The sequence below is a fragment of the Schistocerca americana genome, chromosome 8, assembly GCF_021461395.2.
Source record: "Schistocerca americana isolate TAMUIC-IGC-003095 chromosome 8, iqSchAmer2.1, whole genome shotgun sequence".
Classification (NCBI taxonomy): Eukaryota; Metazoa; Arthropoda; class Insecta; order Orthoptera; family Acrididae; genus Schistocerca; species Schistocerca americana.
Window position 1 is genome coordinate 495,001,555 of NC_060126.1, and position 27,316 is coordinate 495,028,870.

At 42.6% G+C, this 27,316-nt stretch overlaps 1 protein-coding gene across 1 annotated transcript in view; it reads right to left on the reverse strand.

Annotated features, from left to right (window-relative positions):
- Positions 1-332: 332 nt before the first annotated feature.
- Positions 333-27,316, reverse strand: part of LOC124545942 — a 366,720-nt gene continuing 339,736 nt past the window's right edge. Inside the window, exons 4-5 of the mRNA XM_047124904.1 lie at positions 534-746; positions 333-485 (exon numbers count right to left, since the gene is read on the reverse strand). Of these exons, the coding sequence (XP_046980860.1) occupies positions 333-485; positions 534-746 (366 nt within the window). The remainder of the gene's footprint in view (positions 486-533; positions 747-27,316) is intronic.

Genomic DNA, 27,316 nt, shown 5'->3' on the forward strand with positions numbered 1-27,316 from the left:
TACACAATGTTCATGTAGCAGCTGGGGCACATGTAGGACATTCCCACTGCATGTGTAATGCTTGATAGTTGGGAGTTGGGGGAGGCAGTTGTAGGGTATACACACTGTGTACCGCCTGGGGGACAGGTGTAGGATGCACTCATTGTGCATGCCTGGGGGATGGGTGTGAGGCATATAAACAGTGCATGTAGTGCCTGGAGGATGTGGTAGGGTGTACCTTCTCTGAGTGTAGTGCCTGGGAGATGGGTGCAGGGTGTATTCACTGTGTGTGTAGCATCTGGGAAATGAGTGTAGGGTGTTCTCACGGTGCATATAGGGCCTTGGGGACTTGTTTAGGGCACGCTCACAGAGCATGTCGAGCCTGGTGGGACAGGTGCGGAGCGTACTCGCAGCGCCTGGGGGTTAGGCTGCTGGGTGTACTCACTGTGCGTGTACTCGTCGTCGAGCAGCCCCCAGCTGAGGCGCGTCGGCGGCGGCGGCGCCAGCTGCAGCGGCGGCGGCGCCCGCTCGGTGGCCTCCACGCTGGTCTCGGCGCTCTTGAAGTAGACGGGGTCCAGCCGCGCCACGCAGCGCACGCGGTACCGGCCCGCCGCCTCCAGGGGCAGCACCAGCCCCAGCCGCGCTCGCTCCCGTCCGCCGCCCCCGGGTTCCACCTCCGCCGGGTACGGCCTCAGCTGCTGCTCCTGCGCCTGCGCACACCGACGTACCCGAATCAGGCCGCGGCCATTCCCAAGGAGCGCGTTGAGCTGGGACGTGCCGTGTATGTTTAATATGGTAGCTGCTCCATTTACTAATTTTTTTTGTGGTTCCCGTTGATACAACTAGCAGTTATGAACCATTTTCGGAACAGCACACTTTGCGGCATTGGAACTGTACACAGTGTCAAGAACCATCTTTGCCCCTTCTCGCGTCCGTCGGCCGTCGTAATTTAATATATTATTATTATTATTTTGATTGTTGCCGACTTACGTGGTGGGCCTTTATAAAAAAGATATTTCATTCAATTTTGATTTACGATTAAGTGCTTTTGTTAAGTTCTCCTTTTCAACAATATTAATCTAAAATTATTTGTTACGTTAATGAATGTTAGACTCGCTGAATCTTAAGACATGAGCATATAAGTTGGACAATGGAATAAACTTTTCATATTAATTTCCTCGGCTAGTCAGCGCACTTTAAATCAAAAAATCTTCAGTCATTAATTACAATTGCGGCCCACACACGCACGAGAGTATTTTTTCTTACCTCCGTCAATCATTGCGTCGTAGTTGGAGGCCTGGCTCTGGCTCTCGGCTGTGCTACTGAAAGTAAGAATCTTAAAGCTACGTATTTCTGCAACTTCGTGCTGCTGTGGAGAAAAATAAATATTATGTTAACAGCGGGCGTGTTTTTCGCTTCCGCTAATTTTTTATAAGATAATATCGCCACGTAATGGCGTCGTTGGCTGCATCGGCCGCTGCTATTGTTGAACTGTAAAGTACTCGAATGCAGGTTAATTCAAGGAAGGCGGACATGAAATCGGGATCACCTCTTACAAATGAAAAGTACACAATAATATTAAATAAATATATTATCTGCTTAATTAGTACAAATATGCTTACATTTGCCGGCACACGCAAGATGTCCGTCTACACGCAATCAAGACAAGAGAAGAAGTGAAGACGACTACAAAATTAACAAAAGAGCGTACCTTGTCGTCTCTTTAGATCATTTTGTTATATTTCTCTGCACTCGAAACTTACACAAAGAAATTATTATAATACGGAGAAAAATTTATGTTCGCCTGAGCGGCTAGGGTCCACTTATTATTCAAATTTTAAATGTCTCTTCTTTATAAATATTACTTTTAAGTCTTTTCTTATCATTTCGCTGGGGACGCTATACCCTCTTCGCTCGTTAAGACTTCACACTTTAAAATCGGTCAATTTTGTATGCATAATAGGGATTATAATCAATTAATATTGTACATACAGGGTGATCCATTGATAGCCACCGGGCCAAATATCTCACGAAGTAACCATCAAATGAAAAAAACTGCACAGAACGAAACTCGTCTAGCTTGAAGGGGGAAACCAGGTGGCGCTATGGTTGGCCTGCTAGATGGCGCTGCCATATGTCAAACGGATAACTGCGTTTTTTAAAAAATAGGAACCCACATTTTTATTACATGTTCGTGTAGTTCATAAAGAAATATGACTGTTTTAGTTGGACCACTTTTTTCGCTTTGAGGGAGATGGCGCTGTAATAGTCACAAACATATGGCCCATCGTGTACCACCGTGGTCTCGGCTCCATTTGACCACGCATGGTATAGTTTAATCAGCGCGGCATTCAAACAGTTTGCAGACTTAGCCGATTAGGAAATGCTTCCACCCTTGGCCCGTTTTGGACGTCAGATAAATGGCTCGGTTTCGACATTACGACAACGAATGCCCTGTTTTTTTTTCTTTTTTTGTGTTCCCCTACTCGCTTTGTACACCCTCCACTGCTAGTGCTGCCACCTGCCTTCTGAGAGTGGTTGTTCCACGTAAATGTCGGACGTAGGAAATGGTCACATTAAGGTTCAAATGGTTCGAATGGCTCTGAGCACTATGGCAGTTAATTTCTGAGGTCATCAGTCCCCTAGAACTTAGAACTGCTTAAACCTAACTAACCTAAGGACATCACACACATCCATGCCCCAGGCAGGATTCGAACCTGCGACCGTAGCGGTCCCGCGGCTCCCGACTGTGGCGCCTAGAACAGCTCGGCCACTCCGGCCAGCCACACATGAATGTAACTGGACCATGTGGTTGCGAGTCTAGCAACAGCAAACAAACCTCTTTTCAGTTTTATCATTGTATTTAAAAAATATCACTATTAACATCAATATTCGCTTGTACCGATAGACTGTTGTACCGTCAACATTGTGCGAATGAGGAGCCCTAAAATTTAGAAACGAAGTTGAAGAAAAACTGTTAATATTCGAGAGAATACTACTAAAGAAAATTTATAGACCCGTATATGATTAAAATGACGAGGTGAAAATGCCTGTCATCTCGACTGCTAGTGATACGAGGCCGCTGGGATCCAACACGGCGTTCCGTATTACCCTCCTGAACCCAACGATTCCATATTCTGCTATCAGTCATTGGATCTCGACCAACGCGAGCAGCAATGTAGCGATACGATAAACCGCAATCGCGATAGGCTATAATCCGACCTTTATCAAAGTCGTAAACGTGATGGTACGCATTTCTCCTCCTTACACGAGGCATCACAACAACGTTTCACCAGGCAACGCCGGTGTACTGCTGTTTGCGTATAAGAAATGGGTTGGAAACTTTCCTCATGTCAGCACGTTGTAGGTGTCGCCACCGGCGCCAACCTTGTGTGAATGCTCTGAAAAGTTAATCTTTTGCATATCACATCAACTTCTTCCTGTCGGTTAAATTTCGCGTCTGTAGCACGTCATCTTCGTGGTGTAGCAATTTTAATGGCCAGTATTGTACAACCTAGAATGACATTGTGCAAGCAGTAGACTTAGTAAGAGGAAGAGATGGCGACCAAGTATTGCGGAGCACTCAGCTAGGATGAACATCAACACAAAAAGGGTAATCACTGTCCGCGACAGAAAGAAATGGAAGAGGGCAGTGGAAGATGTGTATGGTCGATAAGCCATTCTCCCACCTGACTGCGTGCGACGGAGGACACTTTGGTACCACTACCCGCCCCCCCCCCCCCCCCCATTTGCCCTCACCCTACCCTGATGCATTTGCAAATCAAGCGTAGGAAGGGTCACTGTCGGTAATCCTCAGTATTTCTCGGATTTGTGGGAGGAAGAAATATGTTGGCTAACGCTGCGCGGGATGTACTCTCTCAACACTAAAGTAGTAAACCTCTGTCATGCAAATCACCCCTCTTGCAACGTTTGCCACTAGAGTTTATTAAGCATCCCTGTAACGATCTAGCGCAAACTAAATGAACCCGTGGCAAAATGCGTCGCTCTTCCTGGTATCTTTTCTATTTCTTCTATCAGGCCTACCTGATGAGAATTCCAGACTGATAAACAACACTCAAGAATCGATCGAACAAGCGCTTCTAAGCCTTTCCTTCTTGAATGAACTACCTCTCTTTAACAGTCTTCATATGAATATAAGTCCTGCATCTGCTTTTCCTACTATTTGTTTTATGTAAACATTCTATTTAAGGTCGCTCTGGATGGTTGCTTCCAGATATTATACGGTGACACTACTTGCAGCAGTCATAAATAGTGTAGTTGTCAAGTAGTGGATTTATTTTCCTGTGTATGCGCAGACTTTTACATTCATATACGTTCAGAGCTAACTGCCAGAGCCTGCACCACCCGCCAGTCCTCTGCAGGTCATTCTGCAAATCGATATTGTCTTCTTGCGTTGCCACCTTCATATAGTCGATTGCATCACTTGAGAACTGTCTTAAAGTGCTTCCGACGCCTTCTACAAGACCATTTATAAAGACTAGAAACAGTGTCTGCGTTCGTGGTCTTGGGGTGGAGTCATTAATTCGTAACCGAAAGGTCTTAACCAAATTAGGGCCGAAATTGCAAATCAGCGCTTGCGATCCCTCAACATCGTTCAGCGGGCGTATTATGTCAATGTATACCTTGCGTCCCGCATACCGCATGTCGCCCAAACGCTACCCATTCCGAAACCCTTGGCTCGTAACATTATGGCAGCGCTGGGATACTTCGTCACCGCTGGTATGTTACAGAAGATCAGATAAATATCTCTTACCCTCCCCAAGGAAAAAGGTGGTCTCGGCCTAGTTAACGTCCATGATAGGGCCATTGCCCTCTATGTTAGCTCACACATATGTCTGCTGCGCCGTTGTTCTACGAGCCTCACGAGTCTTCTTCTGACGGCGCTACGACCTGCTTCACTAAGAGCGCCGGTGCCACTACAGGACATCCCACGGCCCCTCTTTTATATAGGACGATTCTATTTAGAACAAAGTTATTGCAGTGTAGCGCTCACGACACCACAAATGGCCACAACTCAACGCCGCCTCCTAAATGGGGTCGAACTAAAATAACCTGACGCACGGTGGCGCGTGGTGTGGAAGACTGTACACGATGCCATGCTTGATTCTGATGTTGTTTCCCAATGTTACGTAGTCGTTAATGGGAAGCTGGTGACGCAAGAACGTCTCTACAATATCCACATGGCAGAATCTCCCAATTGTGTGGGCTGTAATACAGTAGATTCTGACGAGCACCGTCTCAGCTGTGGAAAGGCGGAACCGGTTTGGCACCTCGTGCGGCAGATGCTGGCTTATCTCTTGCGAGTTACGCCGTTATTGTTTTCGGATGAGACATTTTACCCCACGACTCGAACCAACTCCGTCACCTGGATACGTGGAGAAGCGGTCCATTACCTCCGTCGTGACGGACGCAAGAATTTCCTTGACTTCTGGCTCTATTTTCAAGAACGACATCATGCTATTTCCCGGCATCCCAGATATCGACAATGCTTTGCAAACTGCCTATGGAGTGTCTTTCACAGCCCGCCGTGTAGCTGGAATGTTCCAGGCAGTGGCAGATGAGGTCAGAACGAACTGCAAACGATCATATATTGAACAATCTTTATCAGTGGCCGCAGTCGCTGGGAAGCCTAACTACGACGTAATAGCTTTATATTCATGTTATCTATGTTTACTATCTTCGATGGTGCCTTCATTCTGTTTTAGTTTTCCAGGCTTGATTAACTATGACTGATCGCACATTGATATATATATATATATATATATATATATATATATATATATATATATATATATGTGTGTGTGTGTGTGTGTGTGTGTGTGTGTGTAAGAAAAGTGAGCAGGAGACCTGCTTTCGGAATCCAAATAAATACACAAGAACAAAATGAGCAACAAATAAAATATAATAACAGTATTATACCCTTTCCTTTCTCCTTTTATTTTTTAATAAAATGGTGAGAGGTATATTTAATTTTTGTTCGTGGGCGGATCCTGACGTGGTGGCGAACGGCCGTCCTAGTTAGCTTTAGGATGAAAGTGGCGGTGGCACTAGCTTTGAAAAAAAAAAAAAAAGTTTCGGTTAAGGTTCGAATACTGCCGGTGTTTACGTTTTTATTAATAATCAGCATTGGCGTCCGAAGACTTGCGGCATAAGAGGTCACCCTCATTCTGCCAACGACTCTGTCAAAGAGGACGGAGGAGCGGAAAAAGTTCAGGGCACTCTCTCGTCCTAGGAGTGCGAAACCACCCCTAAAGCCGGAAGAATCAACGCCATAAGGATGCAAAAAGCAACGGCAACCACTGCATTAAAGATACGTGACGTGTATCCACAGGACATGTGGCCGATAACTGAAAAATTGTGGAAGGATATGAACACAAGGAACACGTTTTACAACACTTTGTATAATAGAGGAACTGTTTGGAGATGATGATCGTATCAGGATGACAGTGAACCTTGGTGTAAAGTAGCATATACATCCAATCGTTTGTCCACAGTATGATTCTTGCTATTGACTGGCTTTCCCAGGGTCACATCCTGATTCCAATGCAACACCTTTTCGGAGAATAAGAACGCCTACTTTGCCCTAGACCCCGGCGCCGAACTTAGTTAAAAACATTTTTCTTTTTGTTCTTGAGAAAGAATGTTCTGCCATTCCTCCGCATACATTTTGCTACCACACTGAAAGTGTCTCGAGCAGAGTTCAAGCAGTCACAAAGGAGAAGCGCGCACACACCCAATGTTGGAAAAGACTGACAAGAAGAAGGGATAGGGTGGTAAATGTGTTAAGACATACAGAATGACCTTCACTAGAGGGAGTGATAGATGTCGTTGGACATCAGTAATCTGCAATTAGTTAATGCAGTCTTTTCACGACGGATAGGTTCTTCCTGAGATTACTGTATCATTCCACCCATTCCGATCTCCGGGAGGGGACTGGCAATGGGGAGCAATGGGGAGGTTACCATCAGAAAAAGATTGAATTATCAACGAAATAATAACTTTCTACGAGCCGGGGCATGGAATGCCAAAAGCTTAAAAGTGGTAGGTAAACTAGAAAATCTGAAAAGGGAAATACAAAGGCCCAAGCTAGGTATTGTAGGGATCAGTGGAGTGAAGTGGAAAGAAGGCAAAGACTTCTAGTCAGATGAGTATAGGCTAACATCAACAGCACCAGAAAATGGTATAACGGGAGTAGGCTTCGTTATGAATAGGAAGGAATGGCAGAGAGTGTGTTACTGCCAACAATTCAGTGGTAGGGTTGCGGAAAGAGCAGAAGAAAATGATACAAGAGAATATGGGATTGGAACAAGGAATGAGAGAGGGGAAAGATTAATTGAGTTCTGAGCTAGTAATAGGGAATACTCTGTTCAAGAATCACAAGAGGAGGAGGTATATTTAGAAAATACCGGGTGAAACGGAAAGATTTCAGTTAGATTACATCATGGTCAGACAGAGATTCCGAAATCAGATACTGGATTGTAAGGCGTACCCAGAAGCCGATATAGACTCAGATCACGACATAGTAGTAATGAAGAGTAGGCTGAAGTTCAAGATATTAGTCAGGAAGAATTAATACGCAAAGAAGTGAGGTACGGAAGTACTAACGAATGACGAGATACGCTTGAAGATCTCTACGGCTACAGATACAGCAAGAAATAGCTCAGCAGGCAGTACAGTTGAAGAGGAATGCACATCCCTAAAACGTTCGATAAAAGAAGTTGGGAAGGAAAACATTGGTACAAAGAAGGTAACTGTGAAGAAACCATGATAACGTAAGAAATACTTCAACTGATCGATGAATGGAGGAAGCACAAAAATGTTCCGAGTGACTCAGAAATACAGAAATACAAGTCGCTGAGGAATGAAATAAATAGGAAGTGCAAGGAAGCTAAGACGAAATGGCTGCATGAAAAACATGAAGAAATCGACAAAGAAATGATTGTCGATAAGGCTGACTTAGCATACAGGAAAGTCAAAACAACCTTCGCTGACATAAAAGCAAGGGTGATAACATTATGAGTGGAACGGAAATTCCACTGTTAAATGCTGAGGAGAGAGCGAGTAGGTGGAGAGAATAAATTGAAAGCCTCTGTGAGGGGAAAGATTTGTCTGATGTAATAGAAGAAGAAACAGGAGTCGATTTAGAAGAGATAGGGGACGCAGTATTAGAATCAGAATTTAAAAGCGCTTTGGAGGACTTAACATAAAATAAGGCACAAGAGACAGATAAAATTCCATCAGAATGCCTAAAATCATTGGGGGAAGTAGCAACAAAACGACTATACACGTAGGTGTGTAGAATTTATGAGACTGACGTCATACCATCTGACTTTCGGAGAAAAATCTTCCACACAATTCCGAAGACGGCAAGAGATGACAAGTGTGTGAATTATCGCACAATCAGTTTAATAGCTCATGTGTCCAACTTGCTGACAAGAACAATATACAGGAGAATGCTAAAGAAAATTGAGGATGTGCTACATGACGATCGACTTGGCTTTAGGAAAGGTAAAGGCAAGGGAGGGTCAATTCTGACGTTGCGGTTAATAATGGAAGCAAGACTAAAGAAAAATAAAGGCACATTCATAGGTTTTATCGACCTGGGAAAAACGTTCGATAACGTAAAACAGTGCAAGATCTTCGAAATTCTGATAAAATTGGGGGTAAGCTCTAGGGAGAGACCGGTCATATACAATATGTACAACAACAGCCAAGAGGGAATAATAAGAGAGGACATCCAAGAACGAAGTGCTCTATAAGACAAGGATGTATTCTCTCGCCCCTACTGTTCAATCTGTACATCGAGGTAGCAATGATGAAAATAAAAGAAGGATTCAGGAGTGGAATTAAAATTCAGGGTGAAAGGATATCAATTATACGATTCGCCGATGACTTTGCTATCCTGAGTGAAAGTATATAAGAATTACATGATCTACTGAATGAAATAAACACTCTAATTAGCAAACGGTATGGATTGAGAGTAAATCCAAGAAAGACGAAGGTAATACGAAGTAGTAGAAATGAGAACAGCGAGAAACGTAATATCAGGATTGATGGTCACGAAGTAGATGAGGTTAAGGAATTCTGCTACTTAGACAGTAAAATAACCAGTGACAAATGGAGCAAGGAGGACATCAAAAGCAGACCAGCAGTGGCCAGAACGGCATTCCTGGCCAAGAGAAGTCCACTAATGCCAAACATAGGCCTGGAATTGAGGAAGACATTTCTGAGAACGTACGTATGGAGTACAGCATTTTATGATAATGAAAATGGACTGTGGGTATACCGTAACATGAGAATCGAAGCTTTTGAGAAGCGGTGCTACAGACGAATGTTGAAAAGTAGGCGTACCGATAAAATAAAGAATGAAGAGGTTCTGAGCAGAATCGGAGAGGAAAGGAATGTGTGGAAAACATCGATAAGGAGAAGGGACAGGATGACAGGACATGTGTTAAAAAACGAGGGAATGACTTCGATGGTTGTAGAGGGAGCTGTAGAAGACAAAAACTGTAGAGGAAGTCAGACATTGGAATACATCCGGAAAATAGTAGAGGACGTAGGTTGCACGTGCTACTCTGAGATGAAGAGGTTACCACAGGAGAGGAATTCGTGGCGGGCAGCATCAAATCAGTCAGAAGACTGATGACCCCCACCCCCCGCAAGAAAAGAACAGTAACGGTCCTATCACACTTCCTAGGGGTGCGCCAGATATACTATTTCATCTGTCGACTTTGTTCCGTTCAGAGCGACGTTTTGAGTTTGTCTCCAAGGAAGTCTTGAATCCAGCGGTACAATACCCGGTAAGCTCGTATTTTTTTCAGTAAACAACAATTTGAAACGTTATGAAATGCCTTTATGAAGTCAAGAAACACGGCACCATCCTAAGTGCCGTTGTCTGCAGCGCTGTGAATCTAATGGAGGAACACGAGATCTATGTTAGTGGAACCCATGCTGATTTTATCGAGGAGATTTTCCGTTCTTCAAAGACGACATAATTCTATAGCATCCATTTAGTGTTATAGGGTCATGCAACAAGAATATTTTCACATTGTGTGTTTTCGTTATGTGCTGTGTCTGAATCTATCCATCTCCTAAATTTTATTTTAACGCGGTAATTTAACATGTTTGCTGCTCTACACAAGCAATGACATTTCTCACTTAATGTTATGAGCAAAGATTTTCTGTAAGTTGATAGTATCTTTGTAATACTCCATTTCTTACGCACTATAGTTTTTTGTAAACACTAGTCATTTTTTTCCCCGATAAAGAGCCAATACGCTGAAAATCGATTGGAAATAAGCGAAAATAAGTAAATGAAAAACGCTGTTTATTTATTTTTCAACCATGAATTAAAATTTGTTACTACTTACAAATGCTATTTTGTATTATTTAAATCAAATTCGTTGTTGAAAAATTACAGATATCTAATATTGAATACAATTTTGCAACGTGTGATATTTTTACTACGTTAGGCAAATATGAAAACGACCAAGCAGATATTTTACCTGAATATTTAAAAACTGCAAATTGTAGATACAGCATTAATGAGGTACGGATGGGGAACACATTTTTTGGGAACGAATGAATAATTCATAATCTATTTGATAGAAAGACAGAATATAAAAATAAAATGCAAGTATGGTAGACATGAGATGAAAGATATGATATTAAATATAATGTTATAGGTAATGGCTCGACACGATAGGAATTTCGTCAGACTCCACTAAATATAGGTACACAGTACCACAGAAAAAGCCAGCTGCAGCGTTCTCAGTAACCACGGTTCACTTTTACTAATTGGATGGTAGATGCCGAGTCGTTTCACGAATTTTTACCGCTCTGCGGGAATCAGCACGCAAACTGTAGATCCCAGACAGAACACTAGTTAAAATTACAATATCTCGTGGAAGATAAAATACTAAACCTTAAAAACTGTATTTAAGAAAATTTTCATTTACAAGATCTTGTGATATCCTTTTTCGGCCAAATGGTAACCCAAATACATTGTTAATGAATGATATAGGATTCATTTATCACGGATTTTCGTACCAATACTTAGTAAATTAATGTCACGTACGTTTTGTCTGCTGTTAAATGAAATAACACTTATGAAACCAAAGAGAACCCAGCTCTCGCGACCCCTTTTCGTTCCGCTGCCTCCTCCACAAATGAAAAATTTCCCTGTTGTCGGTACTGCGCTCGAAGTGAACTAATGAATTAAACTACGTAGCCATTGCCCTCAACAAAATTTGGTGCGGTCGCCATGAAACGTAACAGGACATAGTCCTACGTAATTGGAAAACGCCGGCCGGAGTGGCCGTGCTAGGCGCTGCAGTCTGGAACCGAGCGACCGCTAAGGTCGCAGGTCCGAATCCTGCCTCGGGCATGGATGTGTGTGACGTCCATAGGTTAGTTAGGTTTAATTAGTTCTAAGTTCTAGGTGACTGATGACCTCAGATGTTAAGTCCCATAGTGCTCAGAGCCATTTAAACCATTTAATTGGAAAACGTTTTCCATTCGTAGGCAGTGAGGTGTTAATGAGAAGCACAAATGGATAATAATAAGCACGCCGGAGTAGTCAGCACCGACGGAATGATGTAACAGGAAAAACAAATAAAGAAAGGCTGAATGCAGAGTTGCACATCGGCTGCACAGATGTTTGATTTTCTACAGAGGAGGCAATAACTGTAATAAAGGACTCTCTCAATGTAGTAGATGTTAGCCACGGTACGCTTCATCGATGCCACAGCAGTGGTCGCAGAAGATGATTAGCAACCGAACTGGATGCTTAATGATGTGGAACATACGCTTGCTTATATCTATAGTACTCTATAATCGCTAGTCGTAGTTTAACGTTGTTACTAAAATCTCGAGAAGTTCTCGTCCGATTTACTTCAGATTTTTACACGATACTCTAACAATATTCAGAAGGACATAGGCTACGGTTTTTTGAATATATATGGTATATGAATTCGTGTGCAGTGATCAGCCAGAGAATTATGACCACCGACCTACTATCGATATAAAACCATCCAGGAGATACACTACTGGCCATTAAAATTGCTACACCACGAAGATGATGTGCTACAGACGCGAAATGTAACCGACAGGAAGAACATGCTGTGATAGGCAAATGATTAGCTCTTCATAGCATTCACACACGGTTGGCTGCGGTGGCGACACCTACAACGTGCTGACATGAGGAAAGTTTCCATCCGATTTCTCATACACAAAAAGGAGTTGACCGACGTTGCCTGGTGAAACGTTGTTGTGATGCCTCGTGTAAGGAGGAGAAATGCGTACCATCACGTTTCCGACTTTGATAAAGGTCGGACTGTAGCCTATCGCGATTGCGGTTTGTCGTATCGCGACATTGCTGCTCGCATTGGTCGAGATCCAATGACGGTTAGCAGAATATGGAATCGGTGGGTTCAGGAGGATAATGCGGAACGCCGTGCTGGATTCCAACGGCCTCGTATTACTAGCAGTAAAGTTGACAGTCATCTTATCCACATGGCTGTAACGGATCGTGCAGCCACGTTTCGATCCCTGAGTCAACAGATGGGGACGTTTGTAGACAACAACCATCTGCACGAACAGTTCGACGACGTTTGCAGCAGCATGAACTATCAGCTCGGAGACCATGGCTGCGGTTACCCTTGACGCTGCATCACAGACGGGAAAGCCTGCGAAGGTGTACTCAACCTGAGTGCACGAATGGCAAAACGTCATTTTTTCGGATGAATCCAGGTTCTGTTTACAGCATCATGACGGTCGCATCCGCGTTTGGCGACATCGCGGTGAACGCACATTGGAAGCGTGTATTCGTCATCGCCATACAGGCGTATCACACGGCGTGATGGTATGGGGTGCCACTGCTTACACGTCTCGGTCACCTCTTGTTCGCACTGACGGCACTTTGAACAGTGGACGTTACATTTCAGATGTGTTACGACCCGTGGCTCTATCCTTCATTCGATCCCTGCGAAACGCTACATTTCAGAAGGATAATGCACAACTGCATGTTGCAGGTCCTGTACGGGCCATTCTGGATACAGAAAATGTTCGACTGCTGCCGTGGCCAGCACATTCCCCAGATCTCTCACCAATTGCAAACGTGTGGTCAGTGGTGGCCGAGCAACTGGCGCGTCACAATACGCCAGTAACTACTCCTGATGAACTGTGGTATCGTGTTGAATCTCCATGGACAGCTGTACCTGTACACGCCATCCAAGCATGTTTGACTCAATGCCCAGGCGTATCAAGGCCGTTATTACGGCCAGAGGTGGTTGTTCTGGGTACTGATTTCTCAGGATCTATGCACCCAAATTGCGTGAGAATGTAATCACATGTCAGTTCGAGTGTAATATAGTTGTCCAATGAATACCCGTTTATCATCTGCATTTCTACTTGATGTAGCAATTTTAGTGGCCAGTAGTGTACCAGCGTCGCCTGGCGAGGAATGACTGCTAGACACACACGCGGTGCATGCAGTGTCAGCGAGCATGCTATCCTTGCGTAGAATTGGTAAGATGCGGGAACTATCTTAGTTTGACCGAGGGCACATTGTGCTGCCTAGGTCGATTCGGCACGAGCATTTCGGAAACTGCACGGCTTGTCGGGTGTACGAGGGGGTGCTGTGTGAGTGTCCTCAATACGTTGCGAGACCAAGGTGAAAACAAGGCCAGACGTTTCTCATTACAGATGTCGTACGTCGTAGGCTGACCATTCCTGTAAAGCAGGACAGACAGCGAACTGTGGTGGAACTAATGTCAGACGTCAATGCTGGGCAGAGTACAAGTGTGTCTGAACAGACAGTTCGCCGATTACTACTAACGATCAGCCTCCGCAGCCGACGATACATGGATGTGCCAATGTTAACACCGTGATATCGGCAACTACGACTGAAATAGTCATGTTACCATCAGCACTAGACCTTGGTGCAGTGACATAGCGTTGCATATGCAAAGCACCATGACGGCCAAGGAGTATCTTACACTGGTTGCAGCTCATATACACTCTTCCATGACGACCACGTTTTGTGACGGCAGTGGCATTTTTCAACAAGATATAACTCCGTGTCACAAGGCCAAGAGTTCACGGGACACAAAATGGCTCTGAGCACTATGGGACTTAACATCTGAGGTCATCAGTCCCCTAGAACTTAGAACTATTTAAACCTAACTAAGCTAAGGACATCACACACATCCATGCCCGAGGCAGGATTCGAACCTGCGACCGTAGCGGTCTCGCGGTTCCAGACTGAAGCGCCTAGAACCGCTCGGCCACAACAGCTGGCACGCGGCCTGGTAAAAAAAATGAAACATTCATAAGACATGATTGCTTGCCAATGTTCGTTTGTACAGTACAGTACCGCTGGCAGATATGTAAGAGTTTACAAAATATTCAAATGTGTGTGAATTCCTAAGGGACCAAACTGCTGAGGCCATCTGTCAAAAGACTTACACACTACTTAAACTAATTTAAACTAAATTGTTCGAAGAACAACACAAACACCCATGCCCGAGGGAGGACTCGAAACTCCGACGGGAGGGACCGCGCAATCCGTGACATGGCCCCTTAAACCACGCGGCCTCTCCGAGGGGCAAGAGATTAGAGTTGCAGTTCTGTGCAACTTGTATAACGTCCCTCTTTGTATAAGTCTTAAGCGCTGTTACCAGACCTGGCGGCGTAGACGTCAGGTGTAAACAGGGTCAGACAGTCAGTGATCACTGTGAAGCACGCAGAGGGCCCATACACTTGTATGGAACAATGTTATCAGCAACAGACCGAGTTTGAAAGGGGACTAATTGTGGGTCTCCATTTGGCAGTTGGTCAAATTGTACAATATCCAGGTTTCTGGGGGATTCGGCAGTGTCGAGGGTCGATGGTGAACTGCATGGGAACGTGAGTCGCTGTCAAGGGTCTGGTGGCTTCGTCTGACCACCACAAGATAGCTTGATTGTGTGCTATGCAGATCGTAACCCCTTCACATTTGCACCTGCAGCCCGATACTAAGTAATGGACTCCCTGCAACATCCTGTTCATCATGCACCTCTGGTCGAAGACTAGTAGCTCCTAGACTAGGGAGTTACCGTACATGCGTAGGCTGCTGTTTACACCTCAACACAAACGACAGTGAATTGAGTTGTACTATAACTGGGAAGGATGGACTGCTGATGAACGTGTCCCATTGAGATCAGCGATGAATTGCGGTTTCGCACTGCCCCCCTGGATGACCGCCGTCGGCGATGATGGCGGTGACATGAGGAGAGATCCTATTCTTCCAATATTTTGGGGAGGCACAGCGGTGTTGCTCCAGGTATCAGAGTGTGGTGAGCTATCGGGCATGGTTTCGGATAACAATTGGTACTGATCGATGGAACTACAAAGGATCATTGTGATGAGCATTGAGCCATTTCCAAACTGGTAATTCTCATTGTTAGCAAGAAAATCAGTCAACCATCGGGTAAAGTCATGGTTAGCCGTACAGATTTTTAATTCTAGTTACGAGATTAACAACTGTGAGTGTGAAGGAAAATCTCTATTCCAATTATGTTTGTGCGGATGCAATGGCAGATTTTCTCCTTTGTGAGCTGGGGTTTTTTGACGTGGGCTGATATGCCCCGCTGTGTTACGCTCTAAGGACCAGGAAAAACTTGTGGTGAGGTTACTTACTGGGCGAATGAGGTGTTTCGCCCAGCACAAAGTGACAGATATGCTGCTCGCCCATTTTGTTTTGGCTTGGTGTCGCTCTGACCTTCGTAACAGACTTTTGGTCGTGCTTTACAAATAGTGCACAATGAGAGAGGCCAGCAGGAGGCTAAGAACCTTGACCCGTAGACTTGCTACAGCATATTTATAATGCCCAATCTTTTATAATATAGGTTGCGTAACATTTTAATTGAGTATCTCAGATTTTAGGGGACCAGTTTGTCCCTCAGTTGCGTAAATGATACTGATAATGATATACTAGCGTGGTCAACTAGACCGCCAGAAATATTCCTGATAAAACCTGTGTGGAACCAATTTCGACAAAAATTCCATCCAAGGGCTAATATCCAGGAAATCAACGGTGAGATGTGGATACTTGTGGGCCATCTTGCCTCAATACAGGATACAGGGCTTTATGACTTTCTTCCCAAATAAATCACGGCATGTATCCAGGCTAGATGGCATTCAACGTCGTGCTGATAACTCGGCTCATAGCGCGAAATTGCTTGTAAATGTGGCACAATTTCCTAATCACTGAATTAATATACCCAATCAACCCGTAAACCTTCATTTCGGTTTCTCCTCCCTTTCTGGATACTTACTCATTTTTGTCAGAAAGTGTAGAAGTGATGAGAGCAGAAAACTTTTATAAAAAGCAGTGTGTCTGGAACAACTTTAAACAGGTGCGAAACGTTAATAATGGGAACGCAGAAACTAAATGGTTATAAGTCTTTGGAACGAGTAATAAACGTAAAGGTAAAATGAATTCATTGTATGTAGAACTGCGATTTATAAAGAAAGAGAGACTGAAAAAAATCAAGATACGTTTATAGGCTATGTCGACCGAGAAAAAGCGTTCGACAATATAAAATGGGGCGAGAAGTTCGAAAATCTAAAAAAAAAAGAAAAAAAATAGGAGTGAGATGCAGGGAAAGGCGGCTAATACGCAGTGTGTACGAAGCCATGGCAGGAACAATAAGACATTATGTCTAGGAACGAAGCGATCGGATTAGAAATGGCGTAAAACAGTGATGCACTCTTTTGCACCTTCTGTTCAGTCTATGTATCGAAGAAGCAATGACGGAAATAAAAGAATGGTTAAAGGGTGTTACTAAAAGGAAGGGTGAAAGGATCTTAACGATAAAATTTTCTATCCTCCGTGTAAGTGATGAAGAATTACAGGATCTGTTGGATGGAATGAACAGTCTAATGAGTAAAAAATATGGACTGAGAGTGAACCGTTAAGGAACTAAAGTAATGAGAAGCAGCAGAAGTGAGAGTAGAAAGAAACTTAAGATCAGATTTGGTGATCATGAAGCAGACGGAAGTAAGGAAGCAAAATAACCATGACGGGCGAAGCAAACTAACACAGGCAAAATGGGAATTCCCAGACAAGAGAAGTCTACAGGAAACAAATATAGGACTCAATTTGAGAAAGAAATTTCTGAGAATTTGCGTTTGGAGTATATCATTGCATAGTAGTAAATTATGGACAGTGGGAAAACCGAAACAGAATAGAATGCTGTGCTACGGAAGAATGTAAGTTAGGTGGACTGAAGAAACAAGGAAAAAGGTGGTTCTCCACAGAGTCAGTGAAGAAAGGATCATATGCATATCACTGACGAGAATAAGAGACAGAATGACATGACACACGTTAAGATATCAGGGAATAACCTCATTGGTATCAGAGGGAGCTGTAAAGGGCAACCAAGTACAATTCTGTCATGAAAAGGTTGTCGCTGGAGAGGCGTTCGTGACGGGCCGCATCAAAGCGGTCAGAAGACTGATGACTCAAAAAGAAAAAAAGAAAAAAAAAAGAAAAAGAAATGGAATCTGAAGATGTCTTGCAACGAGCCGACGAGAGAAAATACTGAATGGACAATATGATACTGCTTTCTTTCTGCTTGAGTTGAAATAATGTAACGCTTTTGGGTTTTCTAGTCAAACGAGTGGTGTGTCAGCCATATGTGGGACCACCAGCAACAAAGATCGCAAGGGTCCTGAAGAAATACTATAATACCATAATATTCCGATTACCGCAGAAGATTAATGATCTCGTTGGCTCGGCGAAGGATTCAATCCTACTGCGCACCCCTGGGGCCCACAGCATCCAATGACAGAATGAGCTACTGTGTATCGGGCAGAAGCAACGCAACGTCTATCAAGTATGCTTCGAGCACTGCAGGTATGTACGCCTGGGACTAAAAACTAAATCGATGGTCGCTGAGCACAGCCTGAAAGATAATCACTTGTTTGATTCTGAACAGACGAAAGGGCTGTGCCATAGGATTTAGAGACAGCAGACACGGATGATGGCTACCAGTCAGGTTCTGCTAGGAAACTGGTAGTGGACACAGTACTCTGCGAGCTCTCTCAGCCGCAAGACACGCGAGGTGAAGTCGGACTGAGAACACCGGGACTCGAACACAGCCCCGCGTCTCTTTCCCCTCTTCCACCCACCCTGTGGCGAGAGGAGGAGTCGGCCTCCCATTTCGGAGCTTATATATGGATATAGACGACAAGAGCTGAGAAGTGCGAGAATTACCGCACAATCAGGTTAACAGCTAACGCGTCCAAGTTGCTGACAAGTATAACATACAGAAGGATGGAAAAGAAAATTGAAGATGTGCTAGATGACGATCAGTTTGGCTTTAGGAAAGGTGAAGGCACGAGAGAGTCAATTCTGACGTTGCTGTAAATAATGGAAGCAAAACTAAAGAAAAATCAAGTCACGCTCATAGGATTTGTCGACCTGAAAAAAGCGTTCGACAATGTCAAATGGTGCAAGATGTTCGAAATTGTGGGAAAATTAGGGGTAAGCTATAGGGAGAGAGGGGTCATATACAATATGTTCAACAGCTAAGAGGGAAAAATAAGAGTGGACGACCAAGAACGAAGCGCTTGTATTAAAAAGGGTGTAAGACAAGAATGTAGACTTTCGCCCCTACTGTTCTGTTCGATGTAGCAATGATGGAAATGGAAGAAAAATTCAGGAGTGGAATTAAATTTCAATGTCGAGGGATATCAATGATAGGATTCGCTGATGACATTGCCATCCTGAGTGAAAGTGGGGAAGAATTATATGACCTGCTGAACGGAATGAACAGTCTAATGAGTACAGACTATGGACTGAGAGTAAATCTAATAAATACCAAAGTAAAGAGAAGTAGTAGAAATGAGAACAGCGAGAAACTTAACATCTGGATTTATGGTCACGAAGTAGGTGAAGCTGAGGAATTCTGCTACCAAGGCAGTAAAATAAGCAATGACGGACAATCAAGGAGGTCATCAAAAGCAGACTAGCAATGGCAAAAAGGGCGTTCCTGGCCAAGAGAAGTCTATCAAATATCAGCCTTAATTTGAGGAAGAAATTTCTGAGAACGTACGTCTGGAGTACAGCATAATATGGTAGTGAAACATGGGCTTTGAGAAAACCGGAACACTAGAGAATCGAAGCATTTGAAATGTGGTGCTACAGACGAATGTTGAAAATTAGATGGATTGATAAGGTAAAGAATGAGGAGGTTCTGTGCAGAATCGGAGATGAGAGGAATATGTGGAAAACACTGACAAGGAGAAGGGACGGGATGATAGGACATCTGCTAAGATATGAGGGAATGACTTCCATGGTACTAGAGCGAGCTGAAGCGGGCAAAAACTGTTGAGGAAGACAGAGATCGGAATACGTCCAGCAAATAGATAAGGACGTAGGTGGCACGTTCTACTCTGAGATGAAGAGGTTAGTACAGAAGAGGAATCCGTGGTGGGCCGCATCAAACCAGTCAGAAGACTGATGACAAAAAAAGAAAGACAATGAAGAGATGGAAGTGGCACTCTTTGATACTTCTCGCTATTTACACGAATTCACTCGAGTGGACGCCCGAGAGCTTTATGTAAATGTATCGAAGAGATTAACAGGATGAGCGCATCTTAGGACGTGAGGCTTCGCTGAAAAGTGTACTCGAAGAGACAGTGGAATAAAAGAGGGACAGATGGACTACCACGTGTGAGTATACAAACGAGATCATGCCGAAACGTAGGTAACGGGTAGCTAGTGTAATAGCAATAGAGAACTGCACCATATCAACCATAGGATTGATGAAGAAAACAGAATTCAATAAATATTTGAAAATACTAGTGTAACAGATTATAAAGATCTTCGGATATACATGGAGACATGATTTATCACGAACAGTCATATTCCCCAATATTCATATTAGGTGCTTTGGTATAGTCCGGTAATGTTGGAACATTACTTGTATTAAAGAGCAATGTTTTCCTCAGCCATCAGGAAGCTGGAAATGCTGTTATGTTATCATGAAGCACAACGCAGACTATAGTGTGTAATGTAATTCCTTATACGAGGTAAACCAAGTAGCTTTTACACACACCAAATCTTTGTAAACAATTCTGTGAGTTGAAATAAACTTTCTTTCAAAAGAGTGAACCGAATGGGTACGAAATTTGCTATATCGATAACAGCTGTATCTTTTTAATCTAACAATATACTATAGAAACTATAGTTTTGTTTTAACGTATATTCCTTATCACTATCGAAGAAATTAAAAGCAAAGACATGATCCTTAAGTATGTAGAATTGATTCCAGCGTTATAGACAAAAAAAGAGAGTACATATGTGGAAGAGTTGCATTAAGGTATTTACGAGCAGGAGGAAATGTCTCATACAGTGATGAAAGAAGTAAAGGCAATCAACGTGAAGACATGTGCGGTACAGTGTCATAGTCATAGTGTGTGAGTTTTCGATGCCTGCTGTCGCAGTTACAAATAAGAGACAACATATCGTGATTTCCGAACTAAATGGGGGTAGTGATTACGAAATAATTATTCAAGTGAGTGGAAACAGTGAGAATACACTTGTAACGTTGGACTTTGGGAGCAGTATGCAAAGGCGGACAAATGTGAGAATTATCGTACAATCAGCTTGACAGGTCATGCATGGAATCAGATAACAATAATGTTGTTCATAATAATAATAATGACAACTGGGTACCTCTTAGATGACGAACATTTTAGTTTAGGAAAGCCGTATACCGCAGAGGAGCAATTCAAACGATCCGTTGGCAACGGAAAAAAGAAAAATGACGCTACTTTTGTACGGTATGTTTATGTAGGAAAAGCACTCAACAATGTCGCAAGTGAGACAAGACACAGAAATTTTAAAAAAAAATAGATGTGCTACACATTCTAAGCAAGACGAGTCAAAAGTCCTTGGACACCTTATTAAATTGGAAGATTGAAGGGAAAATTGAAATGTGATTATGGGTACATAGGTTTGATGTTGGCCCGCAACTTTTGGAGTGAATGTCATTCATGGCCGCCATCTTGAAATCCGCCATTCTGGATTGGAGCGCACTTTTTGTAAATGGGATGGGGGTTGTGTGACACATCAGACAACACTCCCTTGAGATCTGGAATTGAGTGGTGTACTTTGTTTTTGCCTATCTTTGTCTCTACGGAGCTGGTTGGGTCATTAACTTGTAATACTGTGGGTAATGTGTGCTTTGTGTCCATTTTGGCTACAATAATGAGTTCACTATGCTGTTCATAGTAGCGTACCCACACACCTATTTTCTTATTAATTATTAAACCTATACCTGCATAACCCCTATTTTATTTTCTAATCATAGCTCTGTATTCACCCGAGCAGAAGTCCTGTTCCTCCTGCCACCGAAGTTCAGTAATTGCCAATATACCTAATTTTGAACTATCCATTTCTCTTTTTAAATTTTGTAACCGGTCAACGCTCCGATCCGTAGACCGCCGGTTTTGTTTCTCCTGATAATGACATTCTCCTCAGTAGTCCTCTCCCGGAGATTTGAATGTTTGCACTTTTACGGCGAGATATTTAAACGACGTGACTGTGCCAAGCAGTATGCTACACTATTCGAACGTTACAGAACTGTTCTTCCTACTCATCTGCGTTAACTTACATTTGTTTACATTTCATCACACCATTTAGATATTTCGTCTGTGTCATCCTGTTCCTCCTGCACTCACTCAACAACATTTCCCCGCACATTACACCATTATCAGCAAACAGTCGCAGGTTTCTTCTGATCCTGTCCGTCAGATCCTTTATACATACAGAGAAAAAGAGCAGTTCTGTCACACCAGCAGTGCCCCGGCACTCCCGACGATTCCTAGGATTATCACTTGCCGTCGAGGAAAACGTACGTATCCTTTCCTTCAGGAGTGCTAGTTCTGCAAGGTTCGCAGGAGAGCTTCTGTAAAGTTTGTAAGGTAGGAGACGAGGTACTGGCAGAAGTAAAGCTGTGAGGACGGGGCGTGAGTCGTGCTTGGGTAGCTCAGTTGGTAGAGCACTTGCCCGCGAAAGGCAAAGGTCCCGAGTTCGAGTCTCGGTCCGGCACACAGTTTTAATCTGCCAGGAAGTTACAATTCTGCTGAAGGCAGAAGTTGGCCTGTAGCTTTATGGGTCTGTTCCTTTACCTTTCTGGTACACAGGATTCACCTGCATTTTGTTCCAGTCGCTTTGGACTTAGCGCTGCTTGAGAGACTCGCCATAAATGCAAGGTAAGTACTGGGCCAGTGCCAAAGAGTATTTTCTCTATAACAGTATGTTGATTACAACCGGACATGATGAGTTATTTATTTTGAATTCCTGAAGTTGTTTCTGAAAGCCGGATATTCCTCTTTCCATGTCCTCCAAGTTTGTGCGACGGTCAAGCGATAAAATGTCTGTAAGATCTTCGTGCATGAATGAATTTTTCAATGTCAAAGTAATAAATTGTCTTTCCTTGTGCTGTCTTATATTGTTAAAGTAGGCTAGTCGATTAGTGACTTAATACAAACCGTCGACAGCGTAGAGCTTTACGTAAGATCACAATTTTCTCAGATCCTCGATAAGCTCTTTGGCTAAGGTATGACGATGGAAGTTGTACGCTTCACTCATATATCTTATAGAGAGGCACAAATTTCGACTGATTTTTTTGTCTGTCGAAATTTCTCCGTTTTCCTTTTAAAAAGGTATAGAATGCAAAAGAATTCTTCTTTTTCAGCACTTTACGACAGTTGTTATTAAACCACAGTGGTTCCTTTCCGTCCTTAATCCAATTCCTAGGCACATAGTTCTCTATAGCGCGATTTACAATCATTTTAATCTTAGCCTACAGCTCCTCTACCATTGTTCATTAAGACAAGAGTAATTCCTTTGTCTGATCTGCTAGAACGTTGTTACTCATATTTCTTTTGAAACTGTTTAAAACTTGTATTTCTTTATGTGATGTGGCACTACAAACGAGACTACATTTTTCCAGTTCGTGGGTTTGGAGATGTTTAGTGGGGTCAGAATCACGTAACGAAAGTTTTACGCATATTTTTATTCTATCCACTTCTTTTCCGGAAACTTTTTATACTGGAGACTACTGAAGCCGATTCCCAGTTCTTGATTATTCGCACGTTCTGTAAACTTCAGCTTTTACGTTCGTTCTGAAAATTGTTGATTGCCTCTTCATTATTCGCACGTTCTGTAAACTTCAGCTTTTACGTTTGTTGTTTATTGCCAAATGGTTTACTAATTATAGTCTTCTGCTTTTTGTGCATGCTATGCGAAATTCCATTTACTTCCTGTCTCGCTTTCCTGTCCAGTAAGCCGAAATCCACTCGCTATAACAGGGCTGATAATCGGAAGATCTATAACATCTCGTGTGTTGTCACGCGGTAATGACTGCTATACCATTACTTTATTTCTTCTTTAACCCACACCTTTCATGCAACTTCTACTGTCGTCTTAGAAGCAGCAGTCCCTGATTTTAGTGTGGACACACGCATTTCGGAACGAGATACTTCTGAGTTCACCAACTTTTGAACCAAATATGCTGACGGGCTTTGCTGTTTGTTTCATTAGCCCCTTGAAAATAAGGAAAAGTGTTATGTTGCTATATATAGTTATATTAATAAACGGTTTCGTGACAGAAAGTTATATATTTCATTAATGGGAAAAACACACGACTCTACAATGTTCTGCAATATTCATTATTTTGCAATCAGATTTTCGGCTGTTACGCAATCGTCAGGTACAAAGATAAGTATCTGAGACTGCGAAATTTTTGTGGGAGCTCCGATTGTAAACTAGCGCATCTACAGTGTATGTTAGTTGGTTTCCAAAGGTGGCGATTGCTAAGGTTTGGATTAGGACTACAACAAGAAGAACTGTTGCAGTAAAAACGCGATGTGAAACGACTAAGCTTTGTGAAAATATGTGAGATATTAACTAATGAATTACATGAAAATTGCAATTGTTTTGAGAACAAAAATAAGGTGAACAACGTATAGTGAACTTTATGATATACTCCAAGCAGTTCACTCAACAAGATAATTTTCTGTTTAACAGGACTCTTACTACAAACAGGTAAAATATTACAAGCGAGACTAAAGAGTTAAGTGAAGCAACTGAAATTATACAAAGTAAAATCTTTAACACCAAAAAAAATCTAACTACAACCACAGAAATAAAGGGCACATTGGGCGTGTAAGTGGGAGTAGAAATTTAGAAAATGGTCTGGATGGCATTGCTGGTAGTATACGCAGTTATAAGTGGTGAGTAAGGACACTGTGTCTGATAATTTAGTACTAGGCTCGAACGAATGAGTATGAGATTATTAACTTCCTTTATTTCAAGGTTGTTGGTCTTACTCCTTTTGTTGATGCTATGTAAGACTTCATGTTGCACGTTGTAACTATGGCCTTAAGCAGGTGGTTTGTAAAAGTTGCGTCTCCTTCTCTCAGTCTCCTACTCTATGACGTCCCTTCAAGCGCCATGCTACTCATCAGCCGTACTGGCCTATATACAAATTGTCACAATTATAAGAGAATTATACAGTCCATTCGTTGTCAAAGCAGAGGCGCTGTCTTTACGGTAGGGAACGAGGTGTGCAACAGTGTTGTGAACATGAGCTGATGTGTGAAGTTCCTGGATTAAAGATTTGTGGACACATTTAAAAAGACGTTTCCTAAATATGGAACCGCTCACCATTTATAAAGGTCTTAAAGTGGTGTGTCAAGGGCAAGATGTACAAGAATGGAAACCTTTTGTTTTAGAATTTCGTGCGTTATGGAATCCACCAAAACAGGAGTATATACAATACCTGATGTTATTTGTTTGATAGTATTTGATTCAGTTTGGAAATTGTCATTAACTGTATGGACTGATATCAGTCGTATCACTGAATGAAAGGCAGCATATATATGGATGACTGTGGTACGAGGTCAGTGGTGGTGGATTCCCTGCAACTTTTGACACAATGAATGTGAGCACTGATATCTATGGTTAGGTCTAAATAATTCCTCAAGTCACTCCCTAACTCCATTCTGAATATCATACTGTTTTGCTTGAAGGTTACTTTGTATAATTACAGTTGTTCCGCTTAGCTCTATAGTCTCCCTAGTAACATTTCACCTGTTGGTAATAGTTGAACCTATTAAGAAGAATATTATCTTGTTCAATCAATCCTTAGGAATATGTCGCCAAAGTTTACTGTATATTGTTCAACTTATTTTTCTTCTCTATACAATTGCTGTAATTATTAAAGGTATAGCGTATCACCTATTTCATCTTACCTTAATAGCTTGCATCACATTTTTAATTTATATCTGTCGTTTTAAACCTAAATGAAACATTAACAATTGTCAGTTTTAAAACCAGCTGAGATATTCTGTAGACACGCTATTTTAAAACATTTGATACCATAAATATTTCACCATCATCATCATCACTTAAGACTGATTATGCCTCTCAGCGTTCAGTCTGGAGCGTAGCCCCCTTTATAAAATTCCTCCATGATCCCCTATTCAGTGCTAACATTGGTGCCTCTTCTGATGTTAAACCTATTACTTCAAAATCATTCTTAACCGAATCCAGGTACCTTCTCTTTGGTCTGCCCCGATTCCTCCTACCCTCTACTACTGAACCCATGAGTCTCTTGGGTAACCTTGCTTCTCCCATGAGTGTAACATGACCCCACTATCTACGCCTGCTCGCCCTGACTGCTACATCTATAGAGTTCATTCCCAGTTTTTCTTTGATTTCCCCATTGTAGACACCCTCCTGCCATTGTTCCCACCTACTAGTACCTGCAATCACACTAGCTACTTTCATATCCGTAACCTCAACCTTGCTGATAAGGTAACCCAAATCCACCCAGCTTTTGCTCCCATACAACAAAGTTGGTCGAAAGATTGAACGGTGCACAGATAACTTAGTCTTGGTACTGACTTCTTTCTTGCAGAAGAGACTAGATCGTAGCTGAGCGCTCACTGTATTAGCTTTGCTACACCTCGCTTCCAGTTCTTTCACTATGTTGCCATCCTGTGAGAATATGCATCCTAAGTACTTGAAACCGTCCACCTGTTCTAACTTTGTTCCTATTATTTGGCACTCAATCCGTTTATATTTCTTTCCCACTGACATTACTTTCGTTTTCGAGATGCTAATCTTCATACCACAGTCCTTACATTTCTGATCTACCTCTGAAATATTACTTTGCAAACATTCAATAGAATCTGCCATCACAACTAAGTCATCCGCATATGCAAAACTGCTTATTTTGTGTTCACATATCTTAATGTTACCCAGCCAGTCTATTGTTTTCAATATGTGATCCATAAATAATATGAACAACAGTGGAGACAGGTTGCAGCCTTGTCTTACCCCTGAAACTACTCTGAACCATGAACTCAATATACCGTCAACTCTAACTGCTGCCTGACTATCCATGTAAAGAACTTTAATTGCTTGCAAAAGTTTGCCTCCCATTCCATAATCTCGTAGAACAGACAATAACTTCCTCCCAGGAAACCGGTCATATGCCTTTTCTAGATCTATAAAGCATGGATGTAATTCCCTGTTCCACTCATAACACTTCTCCATTATTTGCCGTAAGCTAAAGATCTGGTCCTGACAACCTCTAAGAGGCCCAAACCCACACTGATTTTCATCCAATTGGTCCTCAACTGATACTCGCACTTTCCTTTCAACAATACCTTAGAAGATTTTACCCACAACGCTGATTAAAGAGATACCTCTGTAGTTGTTACAATATTTTCTGTATCCATGTTTAAAGACTGGTGTGATTACTGCTTTTGTCCAGCCTGTTGGAACCTGTCCCGACTCCCAGGCCATTTCAATTATCCTGTGTAGCCATTTAAGACCTGACATTCCACTGTATTTGATGAGTTCCGACTTAATTTCATCCACCCCAGCCGCTTTATTGCACTGCAATCTATTGACCATTTTCTCCACTTCCTCAAATGTGATCCTATTTCCATCATCATTCCTATCCTATTCTACCTCGAAATCTGAAACATTACTGATCGCATTTTCACCTACACTGAGCAACTCTTCAAAATATTCCCTCCATCTGCCCAAGGCATCCACAGGATTCACCAGCAGTTCTCCTGACCTGTCCAAAATACTTGTCATTTCCTTCATACCTCCCTTTCGAAGACTGCTAATTACACTCCAGAATGGTTTTACAGCAGCTTGACCCATTGTCTCCAACCTGTTTCCAAAGTCTTCCCAAGATTTCTTCTTGGATGCTGAAATTATCTGTTTGGCTTTATTTCT